This window comes from Anas platyrhynchos, chromosome 5 (genome assembly GCF_047663525.1).
Source record: "Anas platyrhynchos isolate ZD024472 breed Pekin duck chromosome 5, IASCAAS_PekinDuck_T2T, whole genome shotgun sequence".
Lineage (NCBI taxonomy): Eukaryota > Metazoa > Chordata > Aves > Anseriformes > Anatidae > Anas > Anas platyrhynchos.
In genome coordinates, this window is record NC_092591.1 from 11,490,894 (window position 1) to 11,508,340 (window position 17,447).

The 17,447-nt window shown below is 38.7% G+C and overlaps 1 protein-coding gene across 19 annotated transcripts in view; it reads left to right on the forward strand.

The window, feature by feature from the left end:
• MOK (MOK protein kinase) overlaps positions 1–17,447 on the forward strand; it is a 24,960-nt gene continuing 7,513 nt past the window's right edge. For 5 of the 19 annotated variants that reach the window (XR_011809456.1, XM_072038269.1, XM_072038271.1 and 2 more), the window contains exons 1-10: positions 17–176; positions 4,210–4,324; positions 6,145–6,234; positions 7,614–7,684; positions 11,063–11,141; positions 11,639–11,687; positions 12,604–12,782; positions 15,153–15,254; positions 15,668–15,841; positions 16,093–16,201. Coding sequence is in view for 17 of the 19 variants with exons in the window: in XM_072038269.1 (XP_071894370.1) it covers positions 170–176; positions 4,210–4,324; positions 6,145–6,234; positions 7,614–7,684; positions 11,063–11,141; positions 11,639–11,687; positions 12,604–12,782; positions 15,153–15,254; positions 15,668–15,841; positions 16,093–16,201 (975 nt within the window). In the remaining 2 variants the exon portion in view is untranslated. Of the gene's footprint in view, positions 262–2,435; positions 2,500–3,184; positions 3,552–4,209; positions 4,325–6,144; positions 6,235–7,613; positions 7,685–10,049; positions 10,350–11,033; positions 11,142–11,638; positions 11,688–12,603; positions 12,783–15,152; positions 15,255–15,667; positions 15,842–16,092; positions 16,202–17,195; positions 17,394–17,447 lie in introns of those variants that run through there. The other 14 variants (XR_011809455.1, XM_072038261.1, XM_072038266.1 and 11 more) reach the window with 12 other exon arrangements.

The window sequence follows — 17,447 nt, forward strand, 5'->3', positions numbered from 1 at the left end:
GCATGCTCCGAGCTCCTCCCGCCCTCCCCCGTGGCCAGGCGTGACGTCAGGGGCGGGGCGCAGCGCTGCCAGCCGGAGCCTGCGCGGTTGCCAAGGCGACGGGCACACAACATGGCGGCCTGAGGCACGGCCTGAGGCACGGCCCGGCCCGCGGCGGGGCGAGCGCAGGATGAGCAGTAAGGGGCGGGCGGCGGGGTGGCACCGGGCCCCTCGGTCCCCTCCGGTCCCCTCGGTCCCCTACAGAGAGGCCGTGGCCGCGGGGTGCGTTGGCACAGCCCGGCCGGCGCCGTCCTCGCGGCCCGCTGCCGGCTCGGGGCTTCCCTGAGGGGCCGAATCGCGCCCGCCCTGCCCGGCCTTGTGCTCCCGCAGCCCCTCCGCGGGTCCCTCCCGTCGTTTCTGCCGAGTTTCCCCGTTGGTGTCCCTGCCCCACAGCCCCTGTCCCGCCCGGGTGTCGCTGCCTGAGCCGGCTGTGTGCCTGGGAACCGTGGCTGAGCCCAGCTTCTTGCTTCCTCTGCTTGTATTTCTCCCTTCCTGCATGTATCGGTGTTATATTTAAATGTCGTGGGTTTTCCTCCTCAGCATCTTGGCGTCCTGACAACAAAATCCTTACTTTTTGTTTTTATAATACCCCGTGATGGTTATTGCACTACTATTTTCTGTTATTTTGCATTGGATTCTTTAGTTCCAAACTGGGAGAGATTTTCTGTGCTCTCTAGGCACCGTAATAGCAGCCCAGTCTTTGCACTCCATCATTTACTCATTGTTTTCATTTACATTGTTCTTAATTGTCTGGGCCCTGTAATTTCTTGTTACGCTGCCTTTCTATTTAATAATTACTTCCTTGTCATTCTTGTGGCCACTTTTGCAGTGTTAGACTAGTTCACGGTGCTAGAACTTCTTCTTACAAATAACTTCTGTATACCTTTGTACTATTTTGTTGACTTGTATGAAACTTTATTCCATTTTCCTAATCCTCATCTGCCTTTCCTCTAACTATTCCAAGCCCAAACATCTGTGTGTGCTGAAACAACAGGGAAGAAAGTAAGAGGTTAGGTCATATCTAGATTGTTACAGATGCATGAAGGAGTTAACTGGGGATTAGATCTTTAGAGATCTTGTGAAGTTTTACAAATTTCTAGCATTCTTCACCTAAGAGTACCACAAATTCACGTAAACTCACTGGTAATTAGTTTGTCTTGGTAGCTGCATTAAGATGCGTAGTGTGAGATTGAAAAGCTTTGACCTGACTATTCTCTTTCAGTGTTTGTTTGAAGTTACAGTAATTGATGAATCAGAAGTAGATTTTTAAGAATCTTCAGAAATCTTGGCTTGTGGGCACAAATTCAAAATCTGCATTAAATTGTTAGTGTACTGTAAGTCTAAATTGTTTCCATTCCTATTCTGCAAAAACTCATACTACCATTCCTACAATGCCTGAGATCCGTTCAGTTTCTCATTAAACAATAATTAACTTGTCATACGATCATTCTCTCATTTCCTCCTTGGGAGAAAAGCTCCCCCATCTTCAGTGATTTGTTTTGTTGAGAGTTTACATTTAATGTTATGCATCAAAAAGACATTTCACATAATGCAGTTTTCATTCCTGATTCTGCACTTCATTCAATTGATTGCAATTATTCTGGTCTTGGCTGATATTTTTTCCAGTGGTGGAGACACTGTTCTCTCTTCAGTGTCTGCCAGCTTAAAGCCTCAGGTGTTTGTTACTCGTGTGGGTTTTTGTTTGTTTGTCTGTTTGCTTTTTTTGTATGTCTGACATTCTATTGTAAAAATGAATGCATCTGTGGTGATTTCACTGTGATGAGCAGCTAAATTCCACTACAACTGCTCTGTCCCTCCCATCCCTCAAAGGAAAAGAGGGAGAAAATAGGATGGGAAAAGGCTCAAGGGTTAAGATAAAAGGTCAGGGAGATCACTCACCAATTACCATTATGGGCAAAACAGCTTCAACATAGTGAGATTTATGTAATTTATTCCCCAGTATTAAAAGAATAGAGCAGTGAGAAACCAAAAACAAAATAAAAACACCTTCCCCTCCATCTACCATCTCCTACATCCTCCCTCTGAGCAGTGCAGGGGAATGGGGGCTGCGGTCAGTCCCTGATGCTTCATCTTCACCGCTCCTTCATGGTCCCTCCCTGCCCCTGCTCCACGCGAGGTCCCTCCCACGGGATGCCGCCCTTCCCAAACTGATCCTGCGGGGGCTGCCCACAGGCAGCAGCTCTTTAGGAACTGCTCCCACACGGCTCCATCCCACGGGGTCCATCCCCCAGGAGCAAACTGCTCCAGCACGGGTCCCCCACGGGCGGCAGCTCCCCCCAAACCCCCTTCTCCTGGCTGAGGGCACGGTACAAAGCATGCTACTTGCGGAGGTGTGTTGCTTAGTGATCACCTTGCTTAGAGCCCTCGTTGGTCAGTGCTCAGGTAACAGCCCCAAGAATTTATCAATCTCGTGGTCCCATCCCTGTCTTGGAGTCTCCGGTAGGTATTACCTCCTTTACCCATAATGATTTGCAGATTTGGTTTCTGCTTTTAAAGTAGTTCTGTATGTAATTGTCTGTATAAAGAGCATTAGACAGTGTAATTGCTTTTAAATTACCCCGTTTTTCTCCCTTTTTCTAATTTAGATGGCCTAATTTGTTAGTTGAAGGAAAAAGGGGGGAAATAGTACATAGGAAATGAAAAGGATGCTTGAATTTCTGGAGAAGATTAGGTTTTAAAACAGGTCTGGAACAGCACAAAGTATGATAATTGGTAAACCTAAGCAGGAGGTGATAAAAATGGGAAAAGCAAATGGTAATTCTCACAGAAGCTGTGCTTTTATATTGGAGAAAGCAGAAAATTTCCTCCTGCAAATCCTCCTAATTAAAATTCAAGCATTTGGATCACAAGGTAAAGAAAGACTTTTAAAAGGAGTAAGCATGAAAGCTGGGGAGGAGAAAAGGGATGACGGCCAGACAAACTGATTGCTGGTTGGAAGACATCCTTAGAATGTCCCTGCCTAAGTAACTTGTCTCTGCGAAATTTCTTGGCAGGCTCTCTCCACTCCGAGGCTGTATTTATACTTGTAAATTAAACATATCTGGAAATCTTCTCGGCCACAAAGAGCAACTGGCATGAAATGGTCCACATCTCTGCTAGTAAATTCTCTTATCCTCCAAAACAGGGCTGCAGGACAGAACCTCTGCTTGAGGAATGACCTTAGAAGGAGTCCTCGCCTGGGGCCAGGAAGGTGCCTAGGGGAGCCGTGGTTGTCCCAGGCCAAATGCGTGCCAGGGACTGTTGTCACAGTAACTACACAGACAGCTACACTTCATCCAGTTTGCTGCCATCAGCACTGCTTTGGACTCCTACACTAATTTTGAGTCCCATAAAGGGCTGAATATGACAGAAGAGGTTTCCTGCTCTGCCTCCCTCAAAATGACTGGGTTTGGATCTCTCATAAATAACAGAGCTATCTCAAAAGCAAAAGTAGCACAGAGCCAAGCAGGACTGTTTTTTGCTCAGATGAAATACGTGGAGGAATTAACAAGGTTAGAATCTGTAGGTGCTACACAGAAAGGGAAACAGGAGGACGAGGTGGGAGAGGGGAACCAGTCAGTGGGATTGGTAAAGAACAGTTGATTACAAAGGTGAAGGAGAATAAAGGAGGAAAGAAAAGAAATGTCGGTTCTGAAGGAAATTAGGAAAAGACTGAATATTAAACAAAAGCATTATTTTTAACCTACTTGAAAACCCATGCCTGAAGTTAAGATGGGAATAAAGCTTTAAAATCAGAAACTGCTTTAAAAAAATTTTGAAGCAAAGCCAAGATGCACTTGCCTTTCAAGATACAACTTTTTTGTTGTTTGCTTGTGTGAAAGAGCAATCAGGTATGAGTTGCTAATGTGCTGGAGCAGAAAAAAAAGGTACGAAGTGGTGTGTGCAGAAGCATTGTATCTCTAAGCAAGGAGGTAGTAATTAGCTCCTGTATTTTACTTTCAGAAATATGAATTCATGTAATGTGGGCAGCAAAACCTTTTCTGTTATTCATTATATTTTCTCTCAAATAACCAATGTGTTGCCAAAAAAACTTTTATTAAAAAAATAAAGATCCAGCTATCTGAATTTAATAAATCAATTACTGGTTGATACAGCCTTTATGACAATTTCTATTTTAAACTTACCGAAACAATATATTTTTGTTTTTAGAATACAAACTGGTTGGTAAGATAGGAGAGGGAACATTTTCTGATGTTCTGAAGACACTGAGTCTTAGAGATGGAAAGTACTATGCGTGTAAACACATGAAACAACACTTTGAAAGGTATGCATAATTATACTACTACAGAAAATCTTATTTAAATTTAGTGGGGAAATGCAAAATAAGGACTAAGTGAAGGTTTTTGAATATGCCTGTGTTAAAAAGGTTTGCATATAGTATACAGGTCAGCTGCTGCTGACTACAAAGGACCTTCCTATTTGGCACTGGGGTTATTTTCTTGAGTACTCTAACTGGTGTCCTTCCCTGTAGTAAATGCTGCCTGACCCCTGGGTTGAGAGTGAAACAAGAAAAATGTGGCCTCAGTATTTAATTCCTGCCTTTCCAAATACACTGAATGTACTTGTGCTGGTTTTGTTCTGGCTGTAGATAACAGTAGAAGGAAATGTGCAAGCCCTCCCTCATGGACAGTATGTTTTATTTCAGTCTCACTTTGAGTACTGTTTTAAAGCAAGTTAAAAGCACTGGTTTTATCCTTACTCCACGTGTAGCGTTAGTTCTCCTTCATACTAGCATTTACATTTGATTACATCCATCAGCAAGATGCTACATGGGCACAAAATAGGTGCCTTCTGTCAGTTAGGAAAACAGAGAAGAGGGTTGTGTGGAAGTATAGACATACACTTGATGTTCTCCAAATTTATATATGCACCAGACCCTGCCTTTTGGGTCACTGGCTTTGTATTCTCAGTTAAATGCCTTCATTTCCTAGTGATGGCAGTGGGAATGACACGTGTACTTAAGTAAAATGGGACACTGCTCTGAAGTGAAATTCACTACATAACTCAGAGCTTCAGAGACCATGGAAAAGTGGAGGTTGAAAAAACATTCCCCTAAGTTTAAACAAAGAAAACAAACCCAAATATCTTCAGTTAATGAAGTCATGTGACTTATGATTGTCTACTGTGTTGTTAGAGAACTGTTGGTCCATTTATACGTTAGCTACTATTGACCACATTTGCCCAGTTTATGGTCAAAACAGTATTTAAGCTAGCTGCTTAGCTACATACAGATCATATGCAGTCCAGTGGAAGGGAGTAACAAACTGACCTGCATTTTGAGCAGTGTGTTTAAAATGTCTCTTAGGCCTCTAACCCTTTGATAAGTTGACTGATGAATTCTTTTGATGAAACAAACTCTTCTAGCAACAGATAATCGTGTTTCAAACAGAATCTGCCTATCCCGAGTATTTCTCCCAGTTTCAAATTGGAAAATTATGATTTGGTGTTTAGCTGTAAGGCATGAGAAGGCTTACATATCCTTTTCTGATCTGTTCTGATCCATGAAATAGTGTGCAGAGCTCTGTTTCCTGCTTCCTCTTCAGAGTTTCTATTGCATGCAGTTTTGTTGTTTATTAAAGTCTAAGAGGGCAACTTAATATTTAAACACCAGTTGAATGGTATCCATTTTTCATGCAATTGCTTATCATTAAAACTTAATTTTAAGTATTACATTTGGCAAGGCTAGACCGTCACTTTCAGCATCGTGCTGAGCAATAATTGGTATGTATGCGACACCAGCTCAGAATGACCTGTATGATCCGTACTGGTAGGTGACACACAGTTCTTCCAGATAGCAGCTTGGCATGGTAGCTGGCATCTGGAGCAAAATGCCTTACTAATCATGTCTAGGTAAGTCCAGCTGCTCTGGACTGCAGGGAGGAATAAAGCCATTCTCCTCTTTACTGACTTGTTCTATAAAGAAACAAAGCAGGTCCTGCATTTGGAAGTTCAATTTCAGACTGAAATGGAGTGGGTTCTGACTGTCTCATGGCAGGGGAGAAAGACAATTATAATCTAGTCCCTGATTGCAAATCAGTCTTCTTTTTCTTTCTTTTTTCTTTTTTTTTTTTAATTCAATTTTAGTATTGAACAAGTGAATAATCTGAGCGAAATACAAGCACTAAGGAGGTTGAGTCCACATCCTAATATCCTTATGTTACATGAAGTTGTTTTGTAAGTATGGTGCATTCACTTCTTCCTTAACCCTTTATTTGAACAAGATCTAGTAACTTTTGGACCTAGAGGCAACCTGTAGGAACTTGACCAACAAGAAAGAAAAAACAGCAGATATGCCACATTCTAAAGTCATTGTGCCTTTTTTTTGTTTGGTTAAGAAAAGGTGATCTGTTATTGCTCTGACTCTTCTGTAGCAGACTGAAAAACACTTCAACATCCTTATTAAAATGACAGACTAGATATATTTTAAGCATCGCTAAACTTCATGGCATAATACATAATACTTGCTGGTGATTTGAACCCACATCCGATATCCAGGGAGTGCTTTAATGCATGGTGTCACGTCTACTGGAGACTATTTTGGTTAGGCACACTCAGAGCTTATTTGCTGAAATGGGCCCTGGAACTATTGGGCTTTTGGGTTGGCCTGGCAGGTTGAAGTAGGCATCCAGGCAAAGCAGCAACTGTGTAGATACCCCTTTGCAAATAATAGAAGTTTAGACCTCTGAACTAGGCAGCAGCTGAGGTACGCATTTGAAGAGAGAGATCAGTCGGTGATGGAGTCGGGCTCCTTCTAGACACATTTGGCACTTAAGTGTCTTCTGAGGCCTCACAAAGTTTGAGTTTTATGACAGCATTTACTCCACTGCTGTGCTATACTTCCTCACTATGTAACAGGAGACAAGTAGTTCATTATTCTGAGTACTTGGCACAAAACTTGTTGAATGCCTAAAACATTTTTTCTAGCTCTCCAGCAATTCCTCTGCTCCAGCTTCTGGTACTGTACTGTTATCAGCAGACCCATTTAGCACAAATGCATAAAAAGCTGGTAATCGTGGCAGCAGCTCAGCTTTCTGGAATTGCCAGCTTCGGCTGCCGTGTTGTTAACCAAGTGTAACCCAGATGGCCAGCCAGCTCGCCTGGCTCTTTCACTGTCTGTAAACTGGATTGTAAATTGTACCCACAACCTTTTGTTGTCTGGGTTAATGGAGCATTGTAGAGGGGGTGTACTTTAATTCAATTACCTTCTTCTTAGAAAAACTGTGGACCTAAAGATATCTGCCTCTGCAGGGCAATGAAATGGAAAATAAGGTGTCAGATATATAATCGTATCTTGATAACGCTTAAAACTGCTATTGTCAACAAAACAGAGATTCCAGTCACAGTCAGGTACCCATTTCCACTGATAGTAATGACCAAGAGAGAAAGTGTTTCATGTCTGGCATAATGTTTCCTCTATATTATTGTAACATTGTACCATTTAATTTACTGGAAATTTCCTGATACTGAACAGCGTCACATACTCAGAAAACATGCATTCAAATACCTTCACGAGTAAATCAGGTATCTTAAAGTCTCCTAATTTGTTTCTTCAGTGATAAAAAAGCCGGCTCTCTTTCACTGATATGTGAACTTATGGACATGAATATTTATGAGCTGATAAAAGGTATGTAGCATGTGCTTAAGCAGACAACCCCTCCTTCTGCAGATCGCAAAGTGGAATTAACTGTATTGCACAAGGTTATTCACTGTTACATATTATGAAACTTTTAATGATTTTTTATGCTGTACCGCTTCATTCTATATTAATTTCCAGTGCAAAATACCCAGTTTAAAGCATGGATGCATGCAGAAGCTTTCTAAGGGGTCAGGTCAATGGCGATCTGTTTCTACAGTCACTTGAAAACAGGGAAACAATCTTCTCTACAAAACTATTACCTTATATAACAAAAATAACTTAAACAGGCTCTTGTTAAGTCAGGACTATAACGAAACAACTCGAAGATTATTCCCATTTGTTTCAAAGACTACTGAATCGATGAATAATGATTTTCAATTTTTGTGTCCAGTAAAGTGCCTTTAACCAAGCTTTCTTTATAAAATAACATAGTTCACTGAAAGCACCTAAATTTAAGAATTCTGGAGATGTTGGTCAAGGCAGGTGGAAGACCATAAATCTTAAGGAAAAGTTCCTACAGAAAGGTTTAGAACAAAAGCTAATTTAAAAACAGATCTCTTACAGAAACAAAAGGAGTTGGATACAATAAATGGAGGAGCACTTTCAATTTCAATAGTAAAAGAGGATTTTTTTTAATAATTAAAAATTTGTAATGTCTTCAGGGCTGGGAGATTCATTTCCGTAACTCAGCATGCAACTGATGATATTCTGTGCAGTGGAATAAAGACTTGCTCTCAACATTATGTTCATGACATTGAGTATTCAGATCTCTAACAAAAGTAGTAACCCTATTCTGACCTAGATAAAGAGCTGAGATTAAAATACACTTGCTTGACTCTGTAGATTCAGCTATGAATAATTGCTGCTTTTTATTTTTCCGTGATCAGTTTGTGAAGTTATTAAGTCAGAGCGAGTAGTAGAATATAGGAAGGAGCCCTCATTGACAGTGAATTAGTCCAGCGCATTAAAAACAATCCTGTAGCTTTTTCTAGGAAAGATACTATACTTCACTTATGGAAAATCAGAATGTTTAGATTTGCTCTTTAACTGCCTTTAAAAATAAATCCAAAACACCAAATTTCAGTTGGTATACATTTCTCAATGTTTCTCTTGTTCTTTTCATGTGACAAAACCAGCTATATTAAACCTTGTACACAGATGGAAACCTGCCTAATAGTTTCAGTATATTCTGCGTTTTTAATTTTAATATACAGTTCTTATCAAACTCCTAGGAAGATTTTCCATAGGAAGACTGTTTTCCAGCTGCTTTTTTTTCAGGAATTAATTCTGATGGTTTCAAAGCAGGCCTAAGTACGTGGTAGTTTTACCTTGCCAGGCAGCTGAACTCCACCACAGCCCCTTTCTCACCCTACAAAGTGTCAAAAGGACTATTTCTTATGGGGCAGAAATAAGATTTATTTTTTTAAAAAATCTCTCCCAGACAACTCTATTTATGGCTTACTGCAAAGTCGAGAAATATAAGATGTGGCAGCTTATTTAAAAGAATAATTATTTGGCAAAAATTCTGAGTTCATATTTAAATTGGAAAATTAATCTCAATTCTGAGCCAGAACACTTATTGACCGGGGATATCTGGGTAACAATGGAAAATAGGAGCTGCTTTTGAATTTTCAGGGTTACAATTTAAAGGAGTGCGGTGTTAATTTATAGAACAACTAAATTGTGTGTATTGGCGATGCTCTGTCTGAAAACAGTTTTCAGAGTGTACAGAAGTAGTTACGTTACAGACAGTTTGTAGTCTTTTGTATATTTCTACAGTATATAGTAATATAAATCTCTGCCATTTTCTGAATACTCTGAATCTTGCAAAAAAAAAGGTGCAGGACAATTTAAAAAAAGCTTTAAGTTAGAAAAATTTAAAGGCAAGCATGGTTTGTACAAAATTTTGTAGTGAAGAAAAATAGGGATTGATTGTAAATTAATTTCTAGTTTATCAAGGTGAATGAAGACACTCTTAATTAGGAGGCCAGTTCATTGTAATGCCTAATGTTGATCCTTTTTTTTAACCCCTTTATTATACTGGCAACAGATTCATCTTATTTCAACTAAAGCTATTTGTCTGTACACGAAGTCATAATTCTGTAACTATTAATTTGTAGTAGTACCACAAGTCATTTCATAACTGAAAAACGATCTTGCCTTTTGTTTAATCAAGAACAGTTTGGTCATTTAAAGTGATAAAAAAAAAAAATAAGGCTCAAAGAGATGTGGGGAAGATGGCCTGAAGAAAAAATTATTGTAGTCTTAAATTCAATTCATAATGACTTCCAAATGAGATTTGTATGGTGATAAAGCTGAAAGTAGAAAAGCATCTGCTCCAGATTTCAGTAGTTACCTGTAAAAAAAAATAAAAAATAATTGAGCATGACTTCTTTTCACGAAGGCTTGATTTTTTAAATACTAACAATAGTCCAAGTTGGGTTAAATAACAACACCTTATAAAAATCTTTTCTACTGTAAATAACAAAAAAACTGAATTTGAAAACACCATCTCTGTCTACCGAGGTAATAATATTACAATTTCCTCTGTAAATGGAGCTCTGTTTCAAGTGCTTTGTTATCTAATCCTGCTCGGTGGATTATGGTGGCTGGAGGAGCACGGCGAGCAGTTGGGGACACCAGTCCATTTGCAGTGAGTTTTTGCCCTGTTCATCTCCCTCCTCCTCCCACGCCAAGTACTCGCACTGCTGTCAGCATGCAAACCAGTACCTGTTCTGGTTTTCAGAAATGTGATCACTTCTGCCACTGTTGATGACATTGCAGCATTACATAAAGGCATTACAGCAAGATTAAAAGGCCTTTGGAGCCTGTAAAAGAAAAAAAGCTGTGTAGGTACTTTAGGGCTCTGAAAAACAGGTAAATGTTATAACTATGGTTATTGCACAACTGCAATAGCAAGCTAAACTACCTAGGTTAACCTGTAATTTCCAGCTCAATTGTGAATCACAGTTATTTAAGCATTGCACTAATTTGAGGTGATGGATAGGAATCTTGAACCTTACGGCCTGTTCCTTTTTTTTTGGAAAGGAAATGAGAGATTTGGAAGTGATATATTCCAGTTCTATTAGAACTTCGAGACAGATATTGCAAGAAAAACACACAGTAAAAGCTAAGGCAGTTTATAGACTACTGAATTGACAGCTATGTTAGCTGAACTATTCTGGTGCATACTGAAATTTAAATTATGTCTGAATTTGAGTGGAAAATGAATTGCAAAGCTAGCTATAAATGACCGAAATAGTATAATTGAAAAAGGTAATATCAGTTGGAAGCTGAAGATGTTTTTTTTCTTTGTATTCTGTTGTGTGTTAAAAAGGACTTGTACAACTTGAAATTTAATTCTAGGAAGGAGAAAGCCATTACCTGAAAAAAAAATAAAGAACTACATGTATCAGTTATGCCAATCTCTTGATCACATACATAGGTAAGAGACCTGCTTCGGCAACAGCTTTACAGTACATCATACATCTATTTCAGGGCCATCTCTAAGCAGCTGTGTATAACGTGAGGCAGCAGACTGCTGCAGGGTGAAAAAAGGCCATTGCCCAGGTATTTCTTTGCCTGTAGCAGAGCCCTGGAAGTCAGCAAGCTGGCAGCCAGTGCTGCACAGCACCCCATGGGAGCTCTGCTCTTTGTGCAGGAGCCCTGCTGGGAGCAGGGGGCCCTTTCCATCCTTTTCTAACCCTGCTGAGAGCAACACCAGATAGCTTGACTCCTTCCTCAACTGACCCTTTCCCCATTCCTGTAGCTGTTGTACAACCATGGTGGTAAAATTCATTTTTTTACTATGCTGTTGATAAGGCTGAAAGAGTGTTAGTTGCTTTACTCTTTATATATTTATTTTTTTAAAATAACTGGAAGCACTGATAATTTTTATCTTTTCACTGAACTCTTCTCTCTGATCTGTTTATATTGGCACAGAAATGGGATATTTCACAGAGATGTGAAACCAGAAAACATATTAATAAAGGTAATTCATTTTATGTGAGAATATTTAACTGAAAGTGAAATATATTGTTATTTTTCTGTTTATGCTGAGAAAGTAATGCTTCTTCATTAATAAAAATACAGTTCTTAAATATATACAAACATTTGCATCTAATACTTCATTCCTGATCTAGAGGAATGAACAGGCAGGTTTGTTAGTGGCTAAAACCAGATGAATCTGATGTGTTGCAGCCTTCACGTGTCTATGCCAATCTGCATACTGGTCCTTTATCATGCATTAGTCCATATCTTCCTTTCTGTATTAACCTAGAAACAAGCAGTAGCATTCAGTTCTGCATCTCTTTCTTTCTACATTTAATGCCTAGGTTTAGTGGAAGTTGCTCATACTAAAAAGAGCAGAAGATACTGGCTTCTAGAAGATTTAATTGAAATCTATTCTGAGTTTCAGAATGGTATTTTACTAATGTCTGAAAACAAGGATTTCAAAATTCACTTTATGAAATTTTATTTTCTGGAGATAAATTTTTCTTTTAAGTCCTCTAAATGTGCGGGAGTACCCATTGCAAAGAAAAGCTAAGAGCACCTGTTATATCACTGCTAAACACAAGAAGTCTAAGAAAATAACTTAATCCAGATGTCCTATTTAGCAGTCTTCTCTTCAGTAATAGTCCATATGCTTTTCCATTAACTCTTAGCTCTGTCTTTTAATGATGAAGAGAAAGGCATTTGTGCATATTACGACACATAAATCTCTTCAAGTCTTGGAGCTACATGCTATTTAAATGCAGTTTTGCTGCTATAATACTCTCCCTGGGTTTTCTGAAATGGTATTTTCAATCTGTTGATTTCTTTTATGATGACTACTTCACACATTGAAGGAAAATCTTTGCTTGAATATTTCAGTCTTTCTAAATTGTCAAAATACTTTATTTTTGCAGCAGAATACCCTGAAGCTAGGAGATTTTGGATCTTGTAGGAGTATATATTCTAAGCAGCCCTACACAGAATATATCTCCACACGCTGGTACCGAGCACCTGAATGCTTGCTTACAGATGGCTACTATAGCTACAAAATTGATATGTGGAGTGCTGGCTGTGTTTTCTATGAAATCACAAGGTACAGTGTTCAGTTCCTTATTGTTAATCCAGAAAATCAAAGGTAAACAACTGAAATAAGGAGCACATGGTATAGGTAATCTGATCTTTGCTTCCACAGTTTTAGGGAAGTTCAGTGCATGATTAGTTTGCAGGGTTCACGAGGCACTTACTGTCCATTGTCTTTCTTCACCCTATGGCAGGTTAATAATAAAACAGTGGGATGATTAAGAGAACACAATCGCCATCAAAAATATTTACAAGAAAAACAGCATTTTTGAGCAGTCCCTCCCACCCCCTGACTTCATGTTTCAGTTTGATAAAAAACGTATTTTATCTGCCGTAGCTGTGAAATATGGCTCATTTCCTGTCATGAGTATAACTAACCATCCTCAGTCTTGTTTATACACTTGATGGTAAAATTTTCCTCTTCTAATGAATTACTCTTCTGCAAAAACAGATGAGACCATAGAAGACAATCCCTTGAATTTACTAGTTTGGTTTATAAAATAGTTTGCTCAAGACCCTTGTGCCAGGACCTTCTGTCCTGGAATATTTTGAAGTTAGTTTCTGATGCAGCAAGAGTTCAGAAAAACCTGGCTTGAAGTCCTTCAAGATTTTCAAAGATGATAAAACTATGATTTTAACAAAATTGTCATTGGCCTTCAAGAAAAAAAGAAAAAATAACCACTATGAGTATTTCTCCATTATCTTTGTGCCCTAGCAACAGCAGCAGTTCTTTATTCTCCTCCCACACTACTGCCTCTGATATGCAACCAGGAGTGGTAACATTTGCTTTGCTTCTTTCCTCCTCCTCCACATGGCAAGTGCAGCTGCTGCCGTCACCACCACATTAAATGACAACCCTTATGCTTTGGCTGCTAACTTGTAGAAACAATTCTCCTTCGGTCAGAAAACTGTTAACAGAAAAATTCCAAATGTGGCAGTTCTCTTGCAAAGTAAATTGGGAACAAATGCTTAAAAAATGCCATGTTTTCCCATCCCAGTTTGAATCAGTGGGTTTTGAAGATTTGCAAGAAAATTACATGTTGCAAACTTTTTTTTTTTTTAGGGTAAAAAACCTTAAAGATGTTTCCTCGTAATTTTAGCTTAATGAAACAAATATCAGTCTTTGCAACCACTGCATGTTTTCAGAGACCTAATAGATGTGTTCAGAAAGAAACAAGAAATGTTTATTGGAAGTCACTGAATTTTAAAAGACAGCTTTGCCAAGTGAAAGGAAAGTATGGACAGGTTTGTTTCTTTTTAGGAGGATCTTGCAGTTTTTGCTGTTGAACATTTGCATAAGCCTTTATACTTGAGACCACATTTTGTAAGGGTTTTTTAATCTTTTACTCAGTCATGCTTCTCTTTTACACCTAGTTCTTCCTTTCACTATTCCTCATAAACCTGGGCTCCTGGATGATGTTTCTTTTGTGGATTGCGCAGTTGTCCTTCTTTAAGTTTTAGCTTTCCATTTAGAGGCAGCACATTTTTGTAATTCACATAAAAACCCACTCCCAACTGCTTGTCTTGAGAGATACAGCTGCACAACATGAATCAGCTCTCTTTTTCTCTCCTTCCTCTCAAAGCTTTATGAAGACATTCAGAGAGATGTGCAGCCAGCTGTTTGATTGAATTTGCAAACAGTTAAAAGAAGTTTCTTCCTTCTTCAAAAAGGGATGAATGTTTTGTTTTCAAGAATCAAGTGGTGCTACTGAAGTGTTTCTTAAATTATATACCAAAGGAAATGCTCGGCTAGTATGGAAAAAGGGAACGTATGCAAGAAACAAATGATAGTGGACCTAACTTGTTGAGTCAGATTGCTCTATTGATAACAATTTTCAAGGACTCTGTGCAAGTTTTATATTAACTGAGGATCAAGCTCAGGAATGCAGTTCAAAATACCATCTTTCCAGTATTGCTGCTTGTAACGAACCTCCGTGTAAGAATGGAATGTTTCTTATAAATATGTATTTGTGTGCATACACAGCAGGAGGGACTGCTTGGTTCTGCTGTCTTAAAAGGAGGAAAACTCATTCTTTCTTCTGGGATCTGCCACTTCACTAGAAGAAAACAGAATCCCATTCCCATTACTTTTGACCAGGAGGGATGTTGTCTTTACATATTTTACTCCAAATCTGTGAGGAGAGGGCAATTACAGATTTCTGCTTAATAACCCTAACTATCCTTTCTGTCCAAAAATGCAGTTGTATTAACCTACTGCTCACATTATCCTTCTGTTGTTGGCTGGTATTAAACTGTTCACAAACAAATAACACAAAATTTTATCTTTCTCTTAAATTAAAAAATGTTAACCAAAGTGGCAGCTATGCCATTTAAACTACTTCAACTGTGTTCTGTAGTGTTAATACCATCTCTTACCTTGCAGTTTTCAGCCTCTCTTTCCTGGATCTAACGAACTGGACCAAATTTCAAAAATCCATGATGTTATAGGCACTCCTGCCAAGAAAACTCTCAACAAGTTCAAGCAGTAAGTATGAATTTCCATAGTTATTGGTCTCAATGTTCATATATTCAAAATACAACTGTAGAGCTGTGTACCATTTCTATACAGGGAACCATCACAAAAATCAAATTCTTTTGTGACAGCTGCTGACAGTGGTGTCTTCTGTCTACCCCCAAGCCCCAGAGACAGGCATGTATTTGTGACTCTTGTAGGCAGAGCAAAAGAAATTTGAGCCTACATCAATCTTACTTGGCCTTATTTCTGTAGTATCCTTAAGGTCAGTGGCATAAATTGTTAGGAAAGAAAACTTTTTTTTTCCAGGTGTTACTTACTTGCACCTAATAAGTGATTAACGAAATCTTAGACTAACTTCTTTCAGTCAGTTTTAGTTTCTCTATGAAATGCATGAATAACTGTTCTCAACTTGCTTAACACAGGTCAACAATTATGAATTTTGATTTCCCCTTTAAAAAAGGAAAAGGAATACCTCCTCTTGTGCACAATTTATCTCCTAAAGGCTTCTCTCTCCTGTATGCAATGATAAAATATGATCCCGATGAGAGAATTGCTGCCCATCAAGCATTACAGCATCCTTACTTTCAAGAATTCTGGCAAGTGACTTCAAATCATTTCAATCTTGACGACTACAGTTAAGAACTGGGGGGACACTGTGTGCTTATTATATAAGGTGGACTGAGGAGAAGTTCACTTACAGTGCTAATATTTGTGTTGCTACACAATGTAATATCAGTCAACATAAGTCTTTGCACTGAGTCCAAACTTCACCAAAGCACAACTGATGTTTTTCCTCTTTTTTTTTTTTTTTTTTTTTTTTTTTTCCTTTTTCCCCCAAACTTTGTAGGGCAGCTGATACACCGGCTTTGGCCACGCACAGAGTAAGATTACTAGAAAATACAGCAGGGCAAGTACCTCTGCATTCGTGGCAAATTTCAAGGGAAAGCCAAAAACAGGTAATATTTTAGTGGAAGCACTGCCATCCCACTTAAAGAAAGTAATTTGTGACACTGAGCTTGTTAGCTACAAACAAATGTTTTACTTAAGCTGATTACTTGGTTTTATTCAGTCTGCCCAGACACCAGTCTTTGCTGGGTCTGATGCACCTCACCATCCCCCCAGGCCCTGAAACACAGGTTAGAATTTAAAAGCTGTGATACCAGGTAGTACCTCTGGCAGACACTTTTCATAGGTGCTACTACTTAGAGTCAGTGCTGTGTTGTTTAAAATATGGTCTTCTGCTTTTTTTGCTATCTACACTTGACTTTTAAAAAAGTTTTACAGATAAAGTTGTAGCGGAGATAGAAAATGTATTTGTGCTCCCGAGGTCTTCAGTCTACATTTTGAATACATTTGTTGTTGGTTTTTGTTTCTTTGTTATCCTGTATTCTGATCATACCCAGACAAATACTGAATTTACACTGGCTGCTGAAAATCAGCAAATTAAAATGTGATGAAAAATTCTAACTAAATTCTAACTAAAACTTTGTTTATAGTCAAATTACATGAAAAATACTCAACATATGCAGTCATAGAGTTCATTCTGTCTGCAAGGTGAGATAGAAGTTAGTAAAAGTGAGATAAAAGTTAGAAGGTGAGATAGAAGATAGCATTGCATAAAAAACTCTGAAATTCATTTTTTCACAAAAGTTACCACAGTAGAGAAAAAATATATTTTCTGCTGTGCATTTGACATAGAAAGCATGAATCCACTTTTCATGCAAACAGACACATTTTCCACCTGTTTAGTTCTTGGGTTCATCAACGTGAGCTTTGTAAGAAGCACAATAGGGAAAATTTGCAAAAAACATTATGTGAGGTAGTAATTTTTAAAAATAATTAATTGAAATAGTATTTGGCTGAGTTGTTTTGTTCTGTTGTTTCTTTTAGTTTTTTATTCTTTAAGATGTTATCAGAAAAAAATAAATCTCAATTTCTTAATTTTAAAAGGATCCTCTTAGGAAAGCCCAGGAAAAAACAAAACAACATGGACCCCCTTGTGGAGAATTACCAATATTAAATCTTTCTGGAGTAGCCAAACTGACTTCTTGTCCTACACCTACATTGCGTTCAATTTTTCCTACGGCTAAGGAAAGTGGGGAAACCCCCGCGTCACAGTCTGTTAGATTTATGGGATCAAATATCGAGGTATAGACTCTAACTTGCTCATTAAAGTATAACAGCCAAATATGTTTTACAGAG